We start from the raw sequence: 23,511 nt of genomic DNA, 5'->3' as shown, positions 1-23,511 counted from the left end.
GCCAAAAATCGCTGATTTCCGTAATCCGATAATTGGGTATTGGTGCCAATACATATCTAACAAAAGCGCCGATAACCAAATATCGGCGATTTTCAGTTGTTGTCACGCCGTCAGAACGGAACTCCTGCTGATAACCGGGGACTGCCTGTATTTAATATACAAACCCACGATTTGGTAGCCTTGCAGTAAGATTGTCTTTCCCCAGTGTGTTTCTTGGGGTCGGCAGCCAGGGGCGTAAATTTTCGCTCCTCTCTCATTTGGGCCTCGTGCCCTTCTCTCCTTGTATGGGAGCGTGACTGTAAATTTCTGTCTTGTGTGAGTGTTGCTCTTCACTGCCTGCAACATGGGTGGCTTTGCTGGGAGGAACTTTATCGACGGGTTTGCCAGGTGTTACGGAGGGCTGTCGGACGACCTCTTCTCAGGGGCCTCCTCTTGCTTTGTAGGACCATCCCCCTCGGAGCAAGAGAAGTCTCCTTTTACTACTCTTTTATGCTTTTTTCTCCAGGTTGATAGCGAGCATTATAAGGCACAGCTGAAGTTCCCCTGTGGCAGGAAGGCTGCCCTCATACAGTGGTACTTCGACGACAACCATGTTGGTGTCAACATGTGCCTTGATAGGGGGGACCTACTGCTGTTCGTTCTGTGGCACTTCAATATGCTGTGCACTGCCTCCTGTTGTACTTGTGGTCAGAAGTGGTCCCATCTGCTCCTGCTGTGCCTCATGTAATTTTGCTCCTGTTGCCCTGGCGGCCCGTCATTGGGCCACTCCTGCTGTGCCTCCTGCCCCAGCTACCTGGTTGCCCCTGTCACTGCTGCTGGTGATCCTGAAGCTCCTGTTGTGCCTCCTGCCTCGGTTGCCTTGGTCGCTCCTGTTGCTTCTCTTGGTGTTCCTGTCGGCTGGGCTGCTCCCCGTTGCGCTTCCTGATTTAGCTGGCCCGGCAGTTCCTGTGTTTCCTGACCACCATCCTGTAGAAGATGTCAGAGAAGAGATCGAGGAAGAAGTCCTGATCTTTGACTTTGTCTTTTGCTGCCTTCTCCCTTTGGGGTCGGGAACTGATTCGCAATCCCCATTGGGGTCTCGTGTCTCGGGTGCCTCAAGTGTGCAGCCTTTTGAGGCTTAGCTTTTGATTCCAGTTCTTAGAAGTCTGTCTCTAAGGCTGTTTCTGTGCCTGTCCCTCCTCGGTTTTCATCGGAAGCTGAGAGGAGCTTACTCTCGTCTGATGAGATTTGGGAGTCTCGCCAAGCGCTCGGACTCCTTGGAATCTTGAGTTTTCGACTAGCGAGTCGTTGAGTGTCCGGGATTCTGCTGAATCTTGGGCACTCCCCAAACCAGTACTAGGGAGTTTTGCTCTCTGGTCTGGCTTAGGCACAGGATGAGAGAAGGTGTCTAAACATTCAGATGTTTCGACACTTCCTGCCTGCTTTGTTTTGACTGCTCGATCAGTTCCGAAACTCATGTCTCAGACCCATGCGTCGGGCACTTGTGTCAGTAGACAAGAATCCCCTTTAAACCTTCTCGAGGAGCTTTGGCCTTGGAGGAGATTAAAGCATGTCTTGAGGACAGCACTAGTTCACGCCAAGCTGTCCTGGCTTGGTTCGGGTGAACCCTGCTTGCTCGCCCCTCCCAGCCACTGATCGCGTTTACGTGATCGGTTCAGATCGGCTTGGCCCGCTCGCCCAGCCCCTGATTGCCTTTCGAGACTGGCTTGTTATGCTCAGCTTGCTCATCTGGTCCGTGAACTTGATCAGCTCGGCTTGTGCGGTTCGGCTTGCGCGCCCAGCCTCCAATCACGTCTACATGATTGTCTCAGCTCACTCGGTTCGGTGAACTGAATGCTGTCAAGGTTCTCCTTCCTTCAGGAAACTCAGCTCAAGTGAACTTTTGCCCTCTTCAGTTCAGTGCTTCACCTTGGCGTTAGTGCTCTCCTTCCTCCGTGCTACCGTCATCACGTCTGGTTGATGATCACCCGCTGGTTCTTCTAGCAGGACAGGTAAGAGTGCTTTTCTCCTCTCCTCTTCCATCAGACCCTTTCAGTTGCTGCTGGGGGATGCGAGTCGGATAGAGAGGACTCCGATGAGTTTTGTTTCTTATCGGAGTTCCACTACAAGGATCTACGTCTTGGGCTCGGTTCTTGGATCGGCTCGCTGTACATCCGAGTACTCGAGGATGGTTTTCTGGGTTCTGGCCAGGTTATCCCTCCAAGGAGAAGAGATCGGGAGTGTCGTGCCCCAGGAGGACTCTAGGGTCATCTTCTTCGGGATGCGGACACCCTCGATTTTCTTTTCACAGAGATCTTCATGCTGATTCGTCAGCACTGTGATCTCAGGGAGAGGACTACGGCATCCCTCGTTAATAACTCCTTGCAGGAGTTTGGTTGGGGCTGATGCGATATTTGCTTGGTATAAGGGTTTTCTCGACCAGATGAATGCTTTTTCCCTGGATAAAGAGTTCATTTTGGTTGAGCCACCCAGTCAAGCTCCTTCCCCCTTTCCTCTTCCTTGACAGAAGCGATTCGTCTTGCCTTGGAGGGGTCTTATGCCGACTAGCAGATTGCCCTGGCTCTGGCTTGTCCGGACTCGGATTTCTCGCTGTTTCTCTTTGCCGTGAAGGGTGTTCCCTCTCGCAACAAGAGATGGTGAACCTGGAAGACACTGCTTGGTGTCCCTCCAGGTAGTCTCCTGATGAATTTGTGATCCTTCACTTTTTCAAGGCTTTGCCTCCTCGGATGTGATCATTCCTGAAGAGTACACTGCCTTCTAGAGACTGTTCCAGTTGGAGGGTGGGTTCACCTACCCAGCACTAGACAGCAACCTGTGGGCAATTCTGGTGCTAAGAAGAAGGATGCTGTCCTGATTCCGATCTCCGGTCTTGTAAGTGCTGAGTCGTCACATTCCCTCAAGAACGGACCTTTACTCTATTCTGCCTCCTTCGTTCACAGAAAGTAGGTAGATACTGCAGTAGTCAAGGAATGTACCAGGTCAACTACCTTGCTGCCCTTCCTCAGCCCCTAAGAAGTCGCAGGCTTCAAAGGGTCGCTGCAGAACACCCAGCCTTCCTCATTCTCTTCTTAGAAAGTGCGCGTACGTGTGGCTCTTTCAACTGTCTTTCCAATTGGGAAGAGGGCAGAGGAAGGAGAGGAAGAGAGAACGCTCGGAACGGCGTTCTCCTCTTGCTGGTGCCATGATGAAGGAATAACTGTCAAGTCATTGGACTATATGACAGCAACATAGCTGAGACCTGGTAGTGGATAGCCTTCAGGAGAAGTATTTGTTTTCCTCCAGGTCTCGGCCATCTTTCATCGAACTTCCGCTTTGTTTCTTCTCCCATGTTCCTGACTTCAGGAGCAGCCAGCCCGGCTAGAGCTAGTCGTCTTCGGTGTCCTGTCGTTGCTGCAGAAGCTGTCCCCTCGGGCAGCTTCACCTTCGATTCTCTTCTGGGGAATGAAGGAAATCTGCTTCCAGTTCTTAATCCTTTCCTCTCTCAAAGGATGAGGGAGGATTTAGGCTGGTGCTTGATCGACAGGAACCTCTGAATATGCCTGCATATTCTCCTCGCAACATGCTTCTTTTCTCAGATGCACTGACCGGGGAATAGGCGCACACCTGTAAGACCGTTGTCTTCAAGGTTTGCAGTCGAGACGATACATACCTTCTCACTGACATCCTGGAACTCGAAGGCAGTTTCCTGGCCCTCCGAGAGTTTCAGGATTTTTTTTTATTTGAGATACTCTGTGATGTTGTCAGGCAACAACACCACAGTAGTGGCATATGTCAACAAACAAGAGTCTTGTTTCCCTACTGTTGCTTTGGTTGACTTTGCGGGTGCTCGAGTGAACTTTGGCACACACTGCACTCTGTAGAGCCATCAGCCAGATACATTCCAGGCAATGGGATGTATTGGCAGGGAAGCTCGGCCTCTGGCATCGAGTGACAGGGACAGAGAGCTCGCATCACTCAATTCTTCACAGAGAGGTTGCTCAACTTGAGGGCTCCCCCTATCATCTTTCTGTTTGCCTACTGCCTCAACAGAAGTCTGCAGGTCTTCTGCTTCATTGTACCAGACCCACAGACCGCTACGGTGATGCATGCTGTCATGGTGGGACAACCTCGACATCTTCATCTTCTCTTCGTATTTGTCTAATTTGCAAGGAGTTTAGCAAAGTGTTGTTCACTCTGAATCTAGATGAATGCTGGAAGACTTCGCCTTTTGCCCGACCCGCTAGCTCTGCTTCCGAGGCACTGAGAAGAGTTCCTCCCTGATCTGACCTTCTGTGCCAGCGACACGTGAAGCGGCTTCTCAGGCAGTACAATCCTTGTGCCTTCACGACTAGAGACTATCCGGCTTTCCTTGCAAGCAAAGGCTTCTCGCCAGGCGGCAACAGAGATAGCTGGATATCCCTATCAATCCTCTGTAGCAGTACTCAGGGATTGGAGCCGTCTTTGCTGGTTGGTGTCATTGACGGGAGTTTTTCTCTTGTCAGATCTGCTCTTCAGCAGGTTGCAGACTTCCTTGTCTTCTTCGCCGAGAGTTGCTTCTCTCCGGTTTAGTCATAAAGACTTAGGTCCACATTTGGCCTAGTCTTTCACCTGAAAGTAGCCTTTTTCTCCTCAGTTGAGATTTAGCTACTAATGAGAAGCTCTGATTGGTCTTGGTCTCCCAAGGACCTCAGGCCCCTGGGCATCATGTGATTCTCGTTTAGGGTTTGTGTCTCGTGCTGTGCACACGCCCTTGCGAGAGTCGTCAGACAGAGTTCCAACTCTCAGAACCATTTCTTGTCTCATTCTGGCATCGGAGAAGATGATGATCTTCATGGACCTTCTTTGCTGTGAGCGTTCAAGGGATTTGGATAATTAGCTCGACTCTGTCTTGGATGTCGTAGTGAACTCCTAACCTGTCGGCACCTGTTGCCAGGGTTGAGTTCTTTGTGATCCCCTCCCCCTTGGACTTTGCAGTCGATGATCCAGATCAGTCGCTGCTTTGTCCTGTTAGGGTGCTGTGGTGCTTTCCGAAGAAGTCTCGACATCTTTAATGGGTGTCAATGACTTTGTGCTAGTACTAACTCGCCCAAGAAAGAAGTGTCCAAGGACACGTCTTTCTTTCTGGCCTCGTGTGATGGTCGGAAGGGTACTGTACTCCGCAGCTGATGTTGACGACACCTGTACACTCCACCTGAGAGCTCACGAAGTCAGTGGCTTGGCCCATCCCTCACATTCCAGAAGTTTCTGTTGGCCTGAAAGCAGAACTGTGGTCTCATCAGACATTCATGCCTTTCTACCTTCGGGTTTTTGCCCATGAGTCTTTGGAACCCCCTTTCCTTGGACCTGTGGTGGCTGCTCAACAAGTTGTGTTTTCTTACCCGGCTCCTATAAGAGGACAGGTAGCATCTCACCTAAGGTGTGCGATTCTGGAATTGAGAGGGAATACGAGACTGACTGGCGTCTCCTCCTCCTCCTTCCTCATCCCCCTGCTTCTCTTCCTTCAGGCAGAGGATGGGACCTGAACTGACACTTAATGGAACTGGCGTCTGATGCGGTAAGCTTACACATCAAGCACCCGTTCTATAGAATCACATCAGCAATCCTGCTCCTTCCTCTAGCAAAGGGAGGAAGGAGGCCCTGGCAATAAGAAAAACCTTTTTCTGGTTTTTGCGTTACTGCCTCCGACTCTAGATTCTTCCGTGCCTATTTTTATATGAGTTATGATTCTTCACTCATTTGAAAATGTCTGACAGTTGATCTCGCAGTTCCTGTACTCTGATCAGTATGTCAGAGGCATGTTACTCCTTGCTCTTTTGACCAGGAGTAGCAGCCCAGGTGTGGCAAACTCCAGTCTCCACAGAGACTCATTCAGATTCCTCCCTCCAACAAGTGAGTCTTCGAATGTAAAGGACTGCTGGTTTGTATTTCGTGTAGGAACAAATCACAATTTTTAAAGTAAATTGTGTTTTTCCTAACTATACAAACCTGAGGTCCTTTAGATTACATTTATGCCCACCTCATGCCACCTCTCAGTCTGAAACCTGGGCTGAATGTTTACATTCAGGCAGGTGGGATTCCCACCTACCAGATGGTAGTTACTGCCTAACCACCTCGTTCAAGAGTTTTAATAACTGTTTCCAGCTTTGCTGTAAGTAATTCCTAATGTAAAGGACCTCAGGTTGTATGCTGTAGTTAGGAAAAATACAATTTACTTTAAGAAATGATTTTGTGATCAAACTTTTAAAATATTCAGGTTTGTAGAGAGATTTTTGGTGTTTTGAACTATCAAAATAGGCAGTTATAAGCATTTTTAGAGGTTTTAAGTATTCGGATATGAGCTATTTGGGGGCGGGGGGTGGGTAGTGATAAGCATCCCCAGCAAATACGGGGGTCGACTGTATAGCAATTGGTAATAACATGTTAATCAAACAGGGCTATTTAGTTATCAAGTTGATTATAACTGCCCAGCTTTGCCAGAGAGAACAAGACTGAAAATTCAATGAAATGAAATAACCCACACATAAATAATAAGAAGTTTATCAATGAAAATCACTCAGTGGAAGTAAAATTAGAAAGAGAAAAGAAGCATAAATGAATGCAAAGAAAGGATGTTTTATATAAGCTACTTACCAAGTAATTACATAGCTATTAGTTTCTATTTACCGGCAACTAGAATTTTGAAATTCGTGGTAGCGCTACTTTTGTTTTGGCTAGGCAAGTGACCCTGCCCACTTTCGAGATAAGAGAGGAATCAGCTTAGCAGACGAGCTCAATATGTTTCTGCCGGCTGATGGCTGTGGTTACAGTGATTGGCAGTAGCGGTTATTTGAAATTTCTCTTCTCTGTTGATCTTGGATCATTGGTGAAGTATTTGCTTTATGGTAGCCTTTTCAGCACAATTAGTTAGTGTCAGGTTTTCTCTTAAGACTTGTATTACCAAATTTGATAATTTTTTGGACTTACTTTGACTCAACTTGTTAGCATGTCCGACTCGGGCTTTCAGAGTGTTAGGTATTGCAGTAAAGGCTGCAATACGAGACTGATTAAGCATGTTATGACCCTCATAATCTCTGTTCTTCTTGCAGGGGTCAAGTTTGTTCCCCTGAGTTTACCTGTAATGAGTGTGTCTCTTGGGATCCAAAAATGTGGAAGAATAGTCATTTAATGAAATTAGACAGGGATAAAAAGAGAAAAGCAGCATCTAGGGCTACTAGTAAGAAGACTTTAGCTAGTCAGGTGTCGGAAAAATCTTTGTCTGATGTTTCTGATTCTGTATCCTTTGTTCCACCTGATCCCATGTCTCAATCTGTACCGATTACTCTGCACCCTGGCTCCCTTACTCCCGATCCTGACCTCATTACCAGCCTTGAATCAAGAATTAATCTTAAGTTTGGATTACTCGTTGACACAATGGAAAAAATTGGTGCTTCCGTTAAAGTCCTAATGGACAAAGTGAATGTGAAAGGTGATAGTGAAGTGTTAGTGGAGGAGGTGGCTGTCTGTCCTGCTGATTCTCCTAGGCCAAGGTCCCTGGCAAACTCCCCTAAACCTGGGAGGAGCCAAACTGGCAGCCCAGAGAAGGTCAGTGGGGTCTGCCCAGAGGCAGTCGCCCCCTCAGTCGTACCTGTTGCCAATTCCCAGGTTACGACAGAGCGCTGCTGGAAACGGGTGTCTATGGAAGTGGATCACCTGTCCTCTAGTATTTCCAGCAGTGACTCCAGTCCTAGGCGCCAGTGGCTAGGCGAATCTCGTCCTCTGAAAAGATGCGCCGCGGCCGCTTCTCAACCTTCTGCTGTTCCGATTAAGAAGGCTAAAGAGGCTTCTCCAGAACGTCTTCCTTCCTGTAGCTTATGGGACAGTCCGGAACGTTTCTCCCAGGATCATCCAGCGTTTATGGGACAAGTTCTACCTTCTAAGCACGCTACTTCTTGGAAGCGCTCTTCGGCGTTGAGAGCTTCGTCTTCTAAGCACTCATCTTTAGCTTCGGAGGACTTGCAGAGGCAGGTCGTGATGTCGGAGGGTTCTCCAGCGCCCATGTGCCCAACTCCTGTTCTTGTAGTGCCTGTACAGTCTGCTGTTCCTGAATCTTCGTTGGTGGAGAAGTTGTCGGTGGCGCCAGATCTTCCTTCTCCAGTGGTTCATGGTGCTTCTTCTGTTGCGGCTCCCTCCGAGCGCCATTCATCTGTTGTGTGCCCATCATCTCCTGAGCGCCTCTTTGCTGAGCGCTCTTTGGCTCCCGAGTGTCCATCAACTCCGAGCGCCCACTGGCATCTGAGCGCCCGTCGGCTCCCAAGCGCTCACCGACTTCTGAGCGCCCGTTGGCGCCCATTTCTGTTTTGCAGCAAGACGCTCCTTTGGTGCCCAAGGCTAATGCTGCTTCCAAGCGCCCGATTTCATCGATTTCTTTGTTAGAGCCTGTGTCTTCCTTGGTTCTACCTACTACGACAGTTGCGGCTTCTGTATTGGATCCTTGTGTTCAGGCGATCCAGCGCAATTGGACAATATCCTGGGCTTAATTCAGAAAGCCCCATCGGTCCCCCAGCCCATTGCGGATCTGTCACCAATCTCTTCAGAGGAAGAGGAAGTAGCGGACCCTGTTTCTCCTCCGTTGGCGTACGCCTCCTTACTCAATTTTCTGCTGGTGACCTTTCCTGATCACTTCTCTCCTGCAGCTCCGGCATCTCCTGCTTCAACTTATATTATGGATAACCCGACGCCTTCCTCAAGACTTCCTAAAATGGTTTTGTCCGCTTCAGCTAAGAAGGCTCTCCGTGAAGTGGAGAACTGGCTCTCGAGCATGAGGGAGCAGGGAAGAGCCTCCTTTTCTTGCCCTCCGTCTAGGCTGTCGCAGAGACGATATCTTCGTTTGTGACCAGAGAGGGAGGCTTCTTCCATGGGAGCTCCTGCCTCCTTCCAGGGAGACTTCTCTGGTTTAGTTGACTCTTCCAGGCGGTCGGCGTTCAATGCAGCCAAGATTTTGTTCTCGTCCTCGGAGATGGACCATCTGACCAAGCATTTGTTCAGAGTCTTGGAAGTGCTCAGCTTTCTCGACTGGGCAGTAGGAGCTCTTGCTCATAAAGTGAAGGAGTGCCCTCATATCCCTGAAGACTTCTCTTCGGATTTTTTGGGAGTCATCTCTTGCCTGGATGGGGTAGTAGAGACGGCTCTTTTGAGTTATCCTCCCTTTTTGCAAAGGGTATCCTCAAGAAAAGGGGGCTTTGGTGTTCATACACCACGAAGGGAGTTTCTCCTTCCCAGAAGTCTGCACTCCTTTTCTCGCCTCTGGACAAGATTCCCCTCAATCGACTCTGCTACAAATTGCGACTGATCTTCAACAGAAATCTACGCAGGATCTCCTCACACAATCAATGAGACGGCCTAGAGAGACTCTGGCTTTTCCCCCTAGGGCAATTTCTCCTGTCCAACCCCAGCCCTTTGGGGTAGAGGCAGACAAAGAGGCTTCCCTAGACCTCGCGGAAACACTCGTTTCACCCCCAGAGCTATAAAAAAATCCTACTACAAACCACCCGCACATAAGTGAGGATCTAGTCCTCCTCACACCTTTGGGGGCAAGGCTCCTACTTTTCTGGGAGCATTGGAAAGCAAGAGGAGCTGAGAATTGGATTGTCCAAGTTCTAAGAGGGGGCTACTCGATCCCGTTTCTGAAAAACCCTCTTTGAGCTACAAGCCTTTTTCATTGACGGCTTACTTGGCAAACTCTTGAGAAATTTTCAGCCATTTTGCAAGAAGTGACAGCTCTCCTCGTAAAAGAAGCAATCAAACTAGCCGAGGACATCTCATCTCCGGGGTTCTACAATCAACTGTTTGTAGTCCCCAAAGCGTCGGGGGCTGGAGGCCAGTTGTGGATGTAAGCGCTCTGAGCTTGCATGTACAGAAAACCAAATTCAAGGTGGAGACGTCCCAGTCCGTCCTTGCATCCATTCATCTGGAGGATTGGATGATCTTGATAGACATGGAAGACGCCTACATCCATGTCCCAATCCATTGGGATTCGAGGAAATTTTTAAGGTTTGTGTTCCAGCGAAAAGTGTACCAGTTCAGAGCCCTTTGCTTCGATTAGTTGACAGCTCCACAGGTATTCACGCGTGTTCTTGCCCCAATGGCAAAATGGTTACATCTGATGGGAGTCAACGTTTCGTTGTATCTCGACAGTTGGCTTATTCACTTCCAGTCGAAGGAAAAATGTGCGGAGGACCTTCACAAGACCCTTCTTCTCACCCAGGATTTAGGCCTCTTGTTGAATTTCCAAAAATCTCAACTGACTCCTTCTCAGGAGATGACTTATTTGGGATGAGGATAAACTCTTGGAGTTTTCAGGTTTTTCCCTCCCCCCAAAGGATAAACCCCTGCCTTCAGAAAATAAACGAGTTTCTCACCATTCAGTCCTGTTCTGCAAACAGTTGGATGAGCCTGTTGGGGACTCTCTCGTCCATGGAGCAGTTCGTGTCCCAAGGAAGGCTTCACATGAGAAACCTACAGTTCTTCCTGAAAGTCAACTAGAACAGGAAGAAACACCCGGATTCCTTCGTTTTTCCAATAACGAAGGAAATAAAAGATCTGGCCTCTGGCCTGGTGGAAGTCACTTCTCTCTCTGAACCCCGACCTAGTTTTTATTCAGACGCGCCAGACCTGGGTTGGGGAGCCCTCCTGGGAGACAAAGAAGTTTCAGGCCTGTGGACTTTGGAACAGATAAAGTGGCACATCAACACAAATTGACGGCAATTCACTGGGGATTGCAAGCGTTTGCATCGGAGGTGTCCAGGAGACAGTGTCCGTCCATTCGGACAACACAACAGCTCTATCTCATATAAGAAAACAAGGGGGAACTTATTCTTTCTCCCTTTGCCAAGCAGCAAGAGCCCTTCTTCTCATTTGGGTGGATCAGAATTGAACCCAGATCCTGACCAGATTAATTCAAGGGAATGCAACGTTTTAGCAGATGAACCCAGCTGTCAAAGACAAGTTCTCCCCACGGAGTGGACTCTAGACCTTCTAGTTTGCATAGAGTTATGGAAATGGTGGGGAAGACTGATTCTAGATCTGTTTGCGACTGCAAAAAATCATCGCCTCCCCCTGTATTGTTCGCCAGCGCCAGATCCACAAGCTTGGGCGACAGACACGATGCTTCTGGATTGGTTGAACATGGACGTTTATGCCTTTCCCCCATTCAAGATGGTGAGAGAAGTGTTAAACAAGTTCCTAAGTCATCGGAATGTAAAGATGACATTAGTAGCCCATCCTGGCCAGCCCGAGAATGGTTCCCAGACTTGCTGGAGCTTCTAGTAGATTTTCCAAGACTATTACCTCAAAAACCCAGTCTACTCAGGCAACCACATTTCAGAAGGTTCCATCAAGGACTGTCCACTCTAGCTCTAACCGCATTCAGACTGTCATCAGATTGGTGCGAGCGAAAGGATTTTCAAACGCAGTTGTGAACACTATTGCTCGGTGTAGACGACTTTCCTCAAGCAAAGTTTACCAAGCCAAGTGGTCAATCTTCCGTGACTGGTGCAGGAGAAACAACATCTCGTCTTCTAAGGTGTCTAGTGGAAATCGGTGACTATAGCGGAAATTGGTGATTTCCTTCTATATTTGAAGTCTACCAGGAACCTTTCCACCGCAGCCATTAAAGGATACAAAGCAATGTTGAGCTCTGTTTTTAGACATAGAGGTTTAGATCTCTCCACTGATAAGGACCTTTCTGATCTTATCAAGTCGTTTGATACGACCAAGCAAAAAGATTAGTAGCCTGGAATTTAGACGTGGTACTGAAGTAGCTATTGCAACCACGCTTTGAACCTACGCAATCTCTCTCCTTAAGGGACCTTATAGGAAAACTCTGTTCATAGTACAGGCAGTCCCCGGTTTACGACGGTTCCGACTTCTGACGTTCGAGGTTCTGACGCTTTTCAAATATATTCATCAGAAATTATTTCCCGACTTACGACGCATGTTCGGGGTTACGACGCGTCGTCGAATCCGACGGAAGAAATATGGCCCCAAAACAGCATAATAATCATAATTTGAAGGTTTTTTTGATGTAAAACTCAATAATAATGCAGTTTACGTCGTTTTCAATGCACCCAGAGCATTAAAAGTAAGGTTTTCTTATGATTTTTGACGATTTTCGACGATTTTCCAGCTTCGACGATTTTGGGTTACGACGTAGGCAAACGGAACCCCGTCGTAAACCGGGGACCGCCTGTAGTGTTAGCGATGGCCAAGAAAGTCAGTGAGCTTCACGCTTTGGATAAAAAGGTTGGTTTCTCTCAAGGTAATGCCATCTGCTCATTTACCTTAGGGTTTTTAGCCAAGAATAAGTCCCCTGCCAACCTCACTCATTCATTGTTAAAAGTTTAATAGATATCTTGGGTCCTGACGAAGTAGAAAGAACCCTTTGCCCTGTAAGGGCGTTAAAGATACTATTTACTGAACAGAAAAGATCCGTGGGACATTGAGCCACCTTTGTTGCTCAGTTAAGGATCCTTCTCTCCCTCTTTCAAAAAATGCCTTGGCGTTTTTCATCAAGGATTTAATTCTAGAAGCACACTCACAAATTGACGAAGATACGTTGCCCATAGAGAAAGTCAAAATGCATGAAGTAAGGGCAGTTGCCATGTCCCTGGCTTTTAGGCATAATTTGTCTATTGCCTGTATCATTCTGACAACATTTTGGAAATGCAAATAGGTTTTTGCAACTCATTATTTGCGTGACATTGAAACTGTCTATGGAGATTGCAGTACCTTTGGGCCTATTTCAATTGCTGGTATGGTGTTGGGAGGAGTGTAGGAAGCTTCCTTCATTCTTCCTTTTTTTTTTTTTGCCTTGAGTCATGGTATTGAGTTGCAGGGGAGCTTGGGGGTACTTGGTATTTGGAGTGCTCACCAGTTTTATCCACATGTTGGGTAATGGTATGCTGTAATGTTTGGCTATGGGCAAATGTGTTTTGTTTTATATATTCTCTGGTTGTGTTTTTTCTGGTACTATGCCCAGGGCAGGGGCAAACTGTTTAATCTTTGTATGCAATCGGACACTCCTTTGAAACAAAGGAATCCTGCTATGTAGCAGGCGACTCTTGGCTATACCGCCATGCCGCTATGCGTTGAGAAGAGTGCCATCCAGAGGCAGTACTTTCCTGTAGCAGCTCTCTCAACAGGTAAGGGACCAGCAAGCATTTTTACTAATGCTAGCAATATTGTGTTTCTTTACATTACTAATTTTAATGTATTAGGATAGATAACCCATGCATCCCACCTCCTATAATGTGGGATTCAGCAATGTAATTACTTGGTAAGTAGCTTATATAAAAAAGGGATTTTGACGAAGGAAAAATCTATTTCTGGAGAGGGGCCCGTGTCACCCGGTGAAAAAGTCCATTCAGCACTTATTTCTAGGTAATTCCGTTGCTAGATACCAGAGAAAGCTAAATGAAACGCTGGAGTTATTACCCCCAGAGCGAGCTCCATTAGATGGAGTCGTGTATGGAAAAGGGTGAACTATAAAAACACGGAACCCTGTCCTACAGAGATTCCCAAAGTCAAAAGTCCCACCGAGAGGTGCCGCTACAAACCCATGCACCACTCGCTGATTGTACATAAAGCATCGCTAGCCGCATTCCATGAAAGCACCACCCCACTAGAATGATGTTTACTATGGGAGGGAGACAACATAAAATAGGGGTGGGTCACCGGGTGACACGGGCCCCTCTCCAGAAATAGATTTTTCCTTCGTCAAAATCCCTTTTCTGGATCGGGTCCCGTGTCAGCCGGTGAAAAAATAACAGAGAAATAAATATCATTCTTATGCTGTAAGAGACAACGAAATGTTAGGGGAACAGAAGACCATAAGTCCACCGAACAGGTTTAATTGCTAGCACTAATTACAAGTAATGTACAAATGGAACTGGTGGGAGCTTAAAATTAACATGACAATGTATAAAATATACTTAAACAAAACAATTATACAAAATTTGTAAAAATTATAAAATAAATGTGTCACTCGGACAAATATACAGATAAAACGGTCAGGGGACAAGATCAAGGTATGCCTGACTGGGATGAATGTAAGGGGATAACTGAGGCAGTGGAGGAAGAACTGACTAGGAATCAGAAAGGGTTCTAGAGGAGGACAACGTTCCCTGCCGCTACTGTTGAGAATTTAAGGGCTTCTAAAGATTTCAAATAGTGACGTTTGAAAACTAAGGGAGACTTCCAACCAGTGTACTTGGTAAGATCCGCGAAATTCATGTAATGGAAGTAGTTAATGGAGGTGGCCACAGTTCTAATATCATGAACTCTTGGGACTGAATCTAGCTTTCTCTGGTATCTAGCAACGGAATTACCTAGAAATAAGTGCTGAATGGACTTTTTCACCGGCTGACACGGGACCCGATCCAGAAATGACATTTTTATAATAAAATAAACTTTTATATATACTTACCAAGTAATTACATGATCAAAGCCCTCCCTCCCCCCCCTCACATGGTTGGAAAGCATAAACATATTGAGTTTGTTTGCTAAGCTGGTTCCTCTCTTACCCTGAAAGTGGGTGGGGTCACTCGGCTAGCCAAAACAAAAGTAGTGCTACTGTGAATTTCAAAATTCTAGCTGTTGTTAAATGGAAACTAACCCTTAAACGCCAAGCCTCTATTTACAAAAGTGTCTATCGTATGCTGGTGGCGTTCGGGAGTTAGCGCCGAAGTGGATAAAAGGTTTTTTCAAAAATCACAGCACCCTTAGTTTTTAAGATTAAGAGTTCATTTTTGGCTCCTTTTTTTGTCATTGCCTGAAGTTTAGTATGCAACCATCAAAAATGAAAAAAATATCATTATCATATATAAATATTGAAATATATGACAGCACAAAAAAAAAAATTTCATATATAATTGTATGCAAATCGCGCTGTAAGCAAAACGGTTAAAGCTAACGAGTTATTTTTTGTTTCTTTGTATTGTACACTAAATTGCAATGATTTTGGTATATAGCAAATTGTAAAACGATCAAAGCAACACAGAGAAAATATTATCATAAAATGATGCATGAATTCGTAACGTGCGGACGTAAAAAAAAGGTTTTTTTCAAAAATTCACCATAAATCGAAATATTGTGCTAGAGACATCCCGTTTGTTGCAAAATGAAGGTAATTGATTGAATATTACTAGACTGTAAGTGTTTTAGCTTACAATTGCAGTTTTTGACCATTTCGTTCGAGTTAAAGTTGACCGAAGGTAGAATTTTTTCTATCGTGATTTATATGAAAATATTTCAAAACTGATAAAAGCTACAACCATGAGTTATTTTTTGTTGTATTCTACATGAAAATGCACACATTTTCATATAAAACTTTATGTAACGACTAATATAAAACGGTGCAAACATTACGACAAAGTGACGAAAGAATTTCTGAGATGTTCGGCCGAGTTACCACACGGACGTAAGGAAAAAGTTTTTTTAAAAAATTCACCATAAATCGAAATATTGTGCTAGACTTCCCGTTTGTTGCAAAATGAAGGTAAATGATTGAATATTACTAGAATGTAAGAGTTTTAGCTTACAATTGTGTTTTCGACCATTTCGGTCGAGTTAAAGTTGACTGAAGGTTGAAATTTTGGCACTTATCGTTATTTATATGAAAATATTTCCAAACTGATAAAAGCTACAACCATGGGTTGTTTTTTTTTTGTATTTTATATGAAATTGCACACATTTTCACATATAAAACTTTATGTAACGGCTAATATAAAACGGTGCAAGAATTACGACAAAATGACGAAAGAATTTCTGAAATTTTCGGCCGAGTTACCGCGCGGACGTAAGGAAAAAGTTTTTCAAAAATTCACCATAAATCGAAATATTGTGCTAGAGACTTCCAATTTGTTGCAAAATGAAGGTAAATGATTGAATATTACTAGAATGTAAGAGTTTTAGCTTACAATTGCATTTTTCGACCATTTCGGTCGAGTCAATGTTGACCGAAGGTTGAAGTTTTTTGTAGTTGACCTACCGTACGTCCACTCGGTACCCAACAGACAATTTTAGTCGACGTATGGTACGTCCAGTTAGCGTTTAAGGGCTAATAGCTATGTAATTACTTAGTAAGTATATATAAAACTTTATTTTATTATAAAAATGTCATATTTACTGGCAAACCAGTGGGCAGACACACAAGAAGTGAAACAGCTATCAACTAAGACTTATGGGATTGGTTGCACATACGCTCATCTACTTGGAGCTGTCGACATTCTTCTTTTTCTTTGTTTGGAATGTGGTGTCTGGGATTTCATAGATTCACAAATCTGGCAGTGTTAAAAATAAATGTTTTGGGTTTGTGGTGATATGAATTGATTCTGTGGTCAATCCATCACCATAGCTTTCTTAATAAACTAACCATATCTTCCAGATTGCTGATCATCATTTAAGTAACTTTGAGTATTATCTTCAAGAAAGGGACTTCGGCCAAAGCTTTTCAAGTTTGTCCTCTGCCCTGTCCACTTTGCCAAGTCTTAAGGAAGCTTATTATTCATCATTTTTGGAAGTTTTTGGTAAGTACTTTATATTATTTAATAGAATTGTTGCCTAGATATCACAGCAATATAAAAAATTCGGTGCTATAGTTAAAACTTATATATGATAAAATAAGAAATATTTTCATAATCCCATTGATAGTGTAGCCCTCTTTCATAATTTGAATGTTCCAGATGGATGTTCTTTTTTCTTATAGACAGGAGAAGCAGAAGACTTCTAACTGTGTCATGCATGTGCACCTTTGACCTACCACTATGTAGTAACTGTTCTTAGTGTTCATATAGGTTGGGTGTGGCACAGCAAAAATGAAGGGATTGGATTAAGGCATTTAGTCTATTTCATGTGCAGGGAGACTTCTACAGCAAATGCAGTACATTTCAGAAAGTGCATAATTGTGTCAATATTGCCATGACTAACATTACTCGGCTGACTGCCGTGGGAGTATTAATAATAAATGAGGCCTTGTATGTCAGAACCATGCTTAAGCATCATCAACATGTTTTTTCACATTATGTTAAATAACATTATTTCAACCCCAATGCTAACCATCCATGGTGTCATAAAACAGGCATTATGTTTGTACTGGGCTACATTTATTGATGATTATTATTATTTTAATTGTATACAGTACATATCACACTGGTTATAGCAGAAGAAAAGGACAGTTGACAACATGAAATGAATGGTTAAATCATATTTTTAAGTGAATATGGCAGGCCCTGGAAAACAGTGAGCTTGTAATATTTCTGAAGGCAGACCTATAAGCATATATTTTATCTTACAAACCAGTTCTACTAATGCTTCACAGCTGGATTGGATGGCAAAATATTTGAAGCTGTTCCTTACAAAGACCTTGGGATCCACCTGTGCATTCTCATTCCAGCTTGACTGCTGTTCTTTCTTTTTCTCCAAAGAGATTAAATGTTTGAGACAGTTTCTTGGCATACTTATTTGCAATCAGTAGTACAGTACTGGTTTCGTTTAAAAAATTGATTTTGTCTTCCAAAAATGATCAGTTCATATAAGTAACCTACCAAGTAATTATGTACATAGCTATAGTTTTAACCTTGCTGGCAGCCTTTTATTTAAAAAGTGCAGTAGCACTCTGATAGTTAATGTAGGTGACAAGCCCTGCCCACTTAACGGGGGTGTTGGAACAACTTAGCTGGTAGCGTCATTCTCTTTTTGCCGCTCAAATGGTCAACATCGTTGAGCTTGCAACAGCCTTTTTCACTGGTTTTTGGTTATTCTTGCAGGAATTCTGTGAAGTATTGTCGCTTTTGTGCTGCCTTCAAGCTTTTGTTTGCTTTTGTCAGCTTTTTGAATTAGTTATGCCTGATTCGAGTGCTTCTAGTGTTTGCTATTGTAGTGAAGGCTGTAGAACTAGACAGAGTAAGGTATATTATGATTCACACACTATTTGCAGCAGTTCTAGAGGGCAAGTATGTTCTAAGGAGAATAGTGATTCTCACCTTAGTAAGCTTGAAAGGAATAGAAAAGAAAGGTGACTTCTAGGGCCGAGAGTAGGGCTCCTGTTAACGTAGATTCTACCCTTAAATCTAAGTCAGATCTTAGTCCTGGTATTCCTTCTTCCCCTGTTCCCACCTTTTCTCCTATTCCCAACCCTCCTGCACTCAATCCACTTACTCCCATGCCTGGCTCCCATACTTCCCACCCTGATGCCATTGCCAACCTTGAATACAGGTTTGATAAGAAGGTAAACCTGGTAGTGCATGTGCATACTGTGTCTGAGATAGGGGCATCTGTGAAAGTCCTAATGGACAAAGTGTTTTGTGATGAAGTGACTAGTGAAGTGCAAGTGGAGGAGGTGGCTACCTGTCCCACCGGCTCTCCGAGACAAAGGTCCCTGTCCCACTCACCTAACCCTGGGAGAAGGCGTACCGGAAATCCAAGGGAGGCTGGTGGGGTTTGCCCATGGGTAGTTGCCCCCTCACTCAAGCCTGTTGCATGAACCCAGGTTTCGACAGATGGCCATTGGGAAGGCATGTCTCTGGATGTGCATCATTTATCGTCAAGTTTGGACTCCTGTTCCAATCACAGGCACCACGGGCGCCTTCTCGATTTGTCCTGGCCATGGAAGAGGCATGTGGACAACGTCAGTGGCTCTTCTCCGCTGCCTGTTAAGTGGTACAAAGAGGTGCTTTGTAGTCCACATCCTTCCTGCAGCTATGCTGTAGATCCTTCCGTCTTTGCCGCGGCCTGACTTCCTTCTCACCCATAGGATTCTCCAGAAGTATTCTCTCCTGAATGCCCGTCTGTTGAGCACCCTCCTTTGGATCACAAGCTCCCAAAGGACCACTTCATGTCCCCATCGTCTAAGCGCCTGTCTCTCCCCGAGTGCCTGGCGCCAACTCTTGAGCTCCTGGCTCTAACTCTTGAGTGCCTGGCACCAACTCTTCATCACCTATCTACTTCTCCTGAGTGCCAAGCGCCCACCTTTGATCAAGATGAGCCTTCTTTGGCACCCGTTGGGCAACAGTTATCTGAAATCATGAGCTTCCTCAAGAAGGCCTCCACCTCCAAGTTGTCCTTCTATTTTTGCTCGAGCTGCCCGGTCTCACCTGCTTCTTCCTTTCTGATGAGGAACCTCCCAGAAGATAGCTCCAGGCTTCCCAAGATGGTTCTTTCCTTGTCATGTAAAAAGGAGATCAAAGCTACCTTCACCCATCCTCCCTCTCATCTGGTTAAGAGGAGATACCTGTTGTACGCCACCAGGGAAGCTCCCTCTCTAGGAGCTGCTGCCTCCTCCCAAGGGGACTTCTCTGGCCTCATCGACTCTTCCCGTTGCTTGGGATTCACTTTGGTGAAGATTATGTTCTCTTCGACAGAGCTGGACCACCTAGACCCTAGATCACCAGTGTCGTCCGGAATCCCATCAAGAGGCCTATTTGGGATCACTGAGAAAAGGATGCTAGGCCTATGAGGCTGGGGGCCCCTGACATCTCAGTTTAGGTTGTGGTCTTGCCCTGTGAGGTGCTTTCGTGGGGCTTATGTGTGTGCCATAGATATAGGGCGCCATTGTCCAAGATTCCGGACATGTCTGGTGAATTAGGATAAAAATTTCTGCCGGGATTCCGGACATGTCTGGTGAATTAGGATAAAAATTTCTGCCAAGATTCCGGACATGTCTGGTGAATTAGGGTAAAAAAAATTCTGCCGGGATTCTGGACATGTCTGGTGAATTAGGATAAAATTTCTGGTGAAATAGGACATGTAATGGTGTTTAGCAATTTTGGCTTTTGTTTTATGGACACACACATGTTCTAGTAATTGTACATTTTGTTTCAGATTATGTATATTGTATATTACATAAAGTTTTTGTTTCAGATGTTCCAACATTTTTCTTTTTTTTTTGGGCAGAGAAGAACTGGTGAATCCACAGGTAGAAAAAAATAAGACAGTGAACATAAGATTAACGAAATAACTGTGGCATCAAAAGACAGGAACTGGGACTTCAATGAAAGTGCAGAAATAAGGGAATACCTTGAGACACTAACTGATGAAGAGACCTGCAGTGATGAAAGAGAGGAGGACAGTGACATAGAAGAGAGTGACGGGAAAACCCAAGGAGACATGAACCTGACAGTGAAGAGGAAATGGTGTATGTGCTTCAGTCTACGGCTGTTTCTTCCACACCTAAGAAACATGCACCTTACACTGACACAGATGAACCACCGTCAACTCCGATCAACCACAACTGAGCATCAGCCGAAGAGAATGATGACAAAAAAACGAACCTTGACCCAACACCCCAGCAGGAAGTGTACTCAGGAGTCACAGCCGCAACAAGTTTGACGCTCTTGTGATGCAAGTCCTACCCCACCTTGCATTATCAACTTCGGTGTCAGGACTAAAAAGTGCATCTGGCGGTGAGTGGCAGTGCAAGCCAAACAGCTCTTATGTCTCACAGACCCCTGCTAGGAACAAGCCAAACCGCTCTCATGTCTCACAGACCCCTGCTAGGAACATCATTCACTATGCCCCAGGTCCCACCCCACAGGCAAGGGGAGCAACCACCCCAACTTCAGCATTTGATTTGTTTTTTACTGATGAGCTCATCACTGAAATTGTCCAGTGGACAAATAAAAAAATCGCCGTTGCTAGACAGAGATACAAGAAAAAAGACTCAAATATTGCAGACACACACCCCCTTGAGATTCGAGCTTTGCTCGGCCTGCTCCTGGTGTCAGGTGCACAGAGAAGCAATCACCTCCACATCCACAAGTTATTTAACCGAAGTATGGGTTGTCCCATTTACAGGGCTGCCATGTCTGCCACAAGGTTTAGTTTTTTGCTCAGTTGTCTGCGATTTGACAACACAGAAACTCGCGATGAGAGCCAGTCAACAGGTAAGTTTGCCCCAACCAGGAAAGTTTGGGAATGCTTCAGTAGGGGCTGTAGCCAGATGTTCATCCCTGGAGATACTCTCACTATCAATGAACAATTACTTGCTTTCCGTGGGAGGTGGATCTTTAGAATGTATATACCTAGCAAGCCGGCTAAGTACGGAATAAAGCTTGTGCTGTGTTGCGATAACAGAACTAAATATATGCTTGGGGGGGGATTCCTTATATTGGGAAGCAAGACCCTCCACCTCAGGGGAACCTGTCCCTGGCTCACTACTATGTCTGGGAACTCACCTGACCGTACCACAACACTAATAGGAACGTCACAGTGGACAATTGGTTCACGTCAGTTCCTCTTGCAATGGACCTGCTGTCAGCTTGTGGTCTAACCCTTGTGGGCACAATAAAAAAAAACAAGATAGAAATCCCCTGCGAGATGCGCTCGCTGGAAGGGCATGTACCTGGGTCTAGTGCCTTTATCTACACGGAGGCGATGATTTTGGTGTCCTACGCACCACTCAGTCAGACAAGGAGACCCAAGAAATTAGTACACCTTGTGTCCACAATGCATAGCCAGCCAACTCTGGATGATCAAGGAAAGCCTGAGGTCATACTCTGCTACAATAAGACCAAAGGAGGGGTTGATGCCTTCAATCAAATGTGTGCCACATATTCCTGCAGTAGGAAAACTTAGAGATGGTCACTCTGCATCTTCTATGGGCTGCTCAATTGTGCAGGCATCAATTCCTGGGTGATCCATAGTGTAAATATTCAGTCCTTAGACCGACATCCACTACGTAGGTGGACATTCCTTTCTGAGTTGGCCATGGCCCTCATCTGCCCATGGGCAAAGCATTGGCTGTCTCTCCCCACTTTGTCTCGGAACCTGAGGTACCTCATCTTCGACACATTCAACATGCCCCAAATGGCACAACCCACATCTGCAGTACAGGGGCCAGAGAGTGACACATCACTTCTGTACAACTCCCGTTTGAATGCTGAGAAGCGATGCAAGGAGTGCTGCGAGGGATCAAAGAAGAGCAGATACACTTGCAGGGGCTGCAAGGTCAGCCTGTGCGCCGCCACCTGTGCACATGCTACATCACCTGTATATCGAGGGGATGAGTAGAAAAATATGTACTAATATTGTTTTCACAACTCATTATTTTCCTTCCTATTTTTTATTCTGCATTTCTAATATTGTGTCGAATGCTTATCTTATTTGCACATATACAATTTATCTTTACTCTTCCATTTCCAGCATGTTTCATTTATAATTTCCACATTTCTTTACTGTTCACCCTGCTCGGTTTGCGGCCAGGCTGCTCGGGAGGAAGACAGTGATTGGGACTAGTGATGCTTGGCTGTGCACTGCCCCAAATGCCAGTTAGTGTATATTACATATTTTTGTTGCTTTGTTTCCTCTTTCTTGTTATTGTTTTCACTTCCTCAAATGCAAGTTAGTGCATATTACATATATTTTTTGTTTTACACATTTGTGTTCGGATTCCTGGACAAGTCTAAAACATAGCCTTACTTTTACAGCATGGCCCAAAGCAACCAGCAGGGCACAAGGCCTAGGGGTCCTGGAGAATCATTGTGGACATTGAAACTAAACATGTCGGAAATTTGAGCAGCCTACCTCAAAACTGTGGCTAGCTGCAAATTTTGTTATGGAGTTTTTTTTTTTTTTTTTTTGTGCCTTTTTTACCACTTTTTTATGATTTTTTTCCTAATGCTAATTTCATGGCCCTATTTCATTATTACATAAATCACTCAAGAATAGGATCTATTTGATGTAAAAAATATAATAATAAATATGGTTTCAGTTCTATAGTTGTTTCTATGCCCAGAAAAATGTGTCTGGAATCCCGGACAAGCCTGGTAATATGGTATTATTTCCAACCCTGGTGATGTAGGGTTAAGGACCTCTTCAAGGAGGTTTCTAAGGTTTTCAGCTTCCTAGACTGGACAGTAGGAGCCCTTGCTAAGAAGATTGAAGACCACAAGGGCCTGGGTCAGCACTTTGGAGTTCTGTCATGCGCATACAAAGCCATCAGGGATGGCTCTTTGGAACTTCGGCTCTGTTCTCTTTTGGGGCTCTGAAGAAAAGAGAACTGTGGTGCTCCTTCACCACCAGAGGACTTACACAGTTACAGAGGTTAGCGTTATTATATTCAACTTTGGATTCCCTTCACCTTTTCCCTCAGCCAATAGTGGAAGAAATTGCTTCGGACCTCCAGAAGAAGTCAACCCAAGACCTCTTAGCACAGTCTTCTAAGCACCCCAAGGTTTTGCCGTCGTCGTTTGTGCCTAAGACGGTCTTTCCACTTCAACAATTTCCCTTTTGTGGAAATAAGCCCAAGTGGCAACCCAGACTTCGCTCCAATGTCCGGTACTCATCTAGAGCCATCAAGAGGGGCTCCTCCAAGGCTGTGCCTAAGAAGTGAACAAGAAGTCCTTAAAGATTCTTAAGGAGGGCTACTCCATCCCCTTCAGGGAGAGCCCTCCTTTGATCACTTCTCCCATCGTCTTGACGACCTACTCAAAAGGCTCAGAGAAGCATTTGGCCCTTTTGAAGGAAGTATCCTCTCTCCTTCTAAAGAGAGCCATAGAAGAA

General features: G+C 45.2%; 1 protein-coding gene across 4 annotated transcripts in view; it reads left to right on the top strand.

The window, feature by feature from the left end:
- The window catches only part of LOC136831645 (protein arginine N-methyltransferase 9-like), a 69,053-nt gene that overhangs the window by 10,461 nt on the left and 35,081 nt on the right, over positions 1–23,511 (top strand). For all 4 annotated transcript variants that reach the window (XR_010850948.1, XM_067092291.1, XM_067092275.1 and 1 more), the window contains exon 3: positions 16,400–16,541. Coding sequence is in view for 3 of the 4 variants with exons in the window: in XM_067092291.1 (XP_066948392.1) it covers positions 16,400–16,541 (142 nt within the window). In the remaining variant the exon portion in view is untranslated. The remainder of the gene's footprint in view (positions 1–16,399; positions 16,542–23,511) is intronic.

This window comes from Macrobrachium rosenbergii, chromosome 4 (assembly GCF_040412425.1).
Source record: "Macrobrachium rosenbergii isolate ZJJX-2024 chromosome 4, ASM4041242v1, whole genome shotgun sequence".
NCBI classification, from domain to species: domain Eukaryota; kingdom Metazoa; phylum Arthropoda; class Malacostraca; order Decapoda; family Palaemonidae; genus Macrobrachium; species Macrobrachium rosenbergii.
Note: the sequence above shows the minus strand (reverse complement) of the source record. Positions and strands in the feature narration are given on the sequence as shown.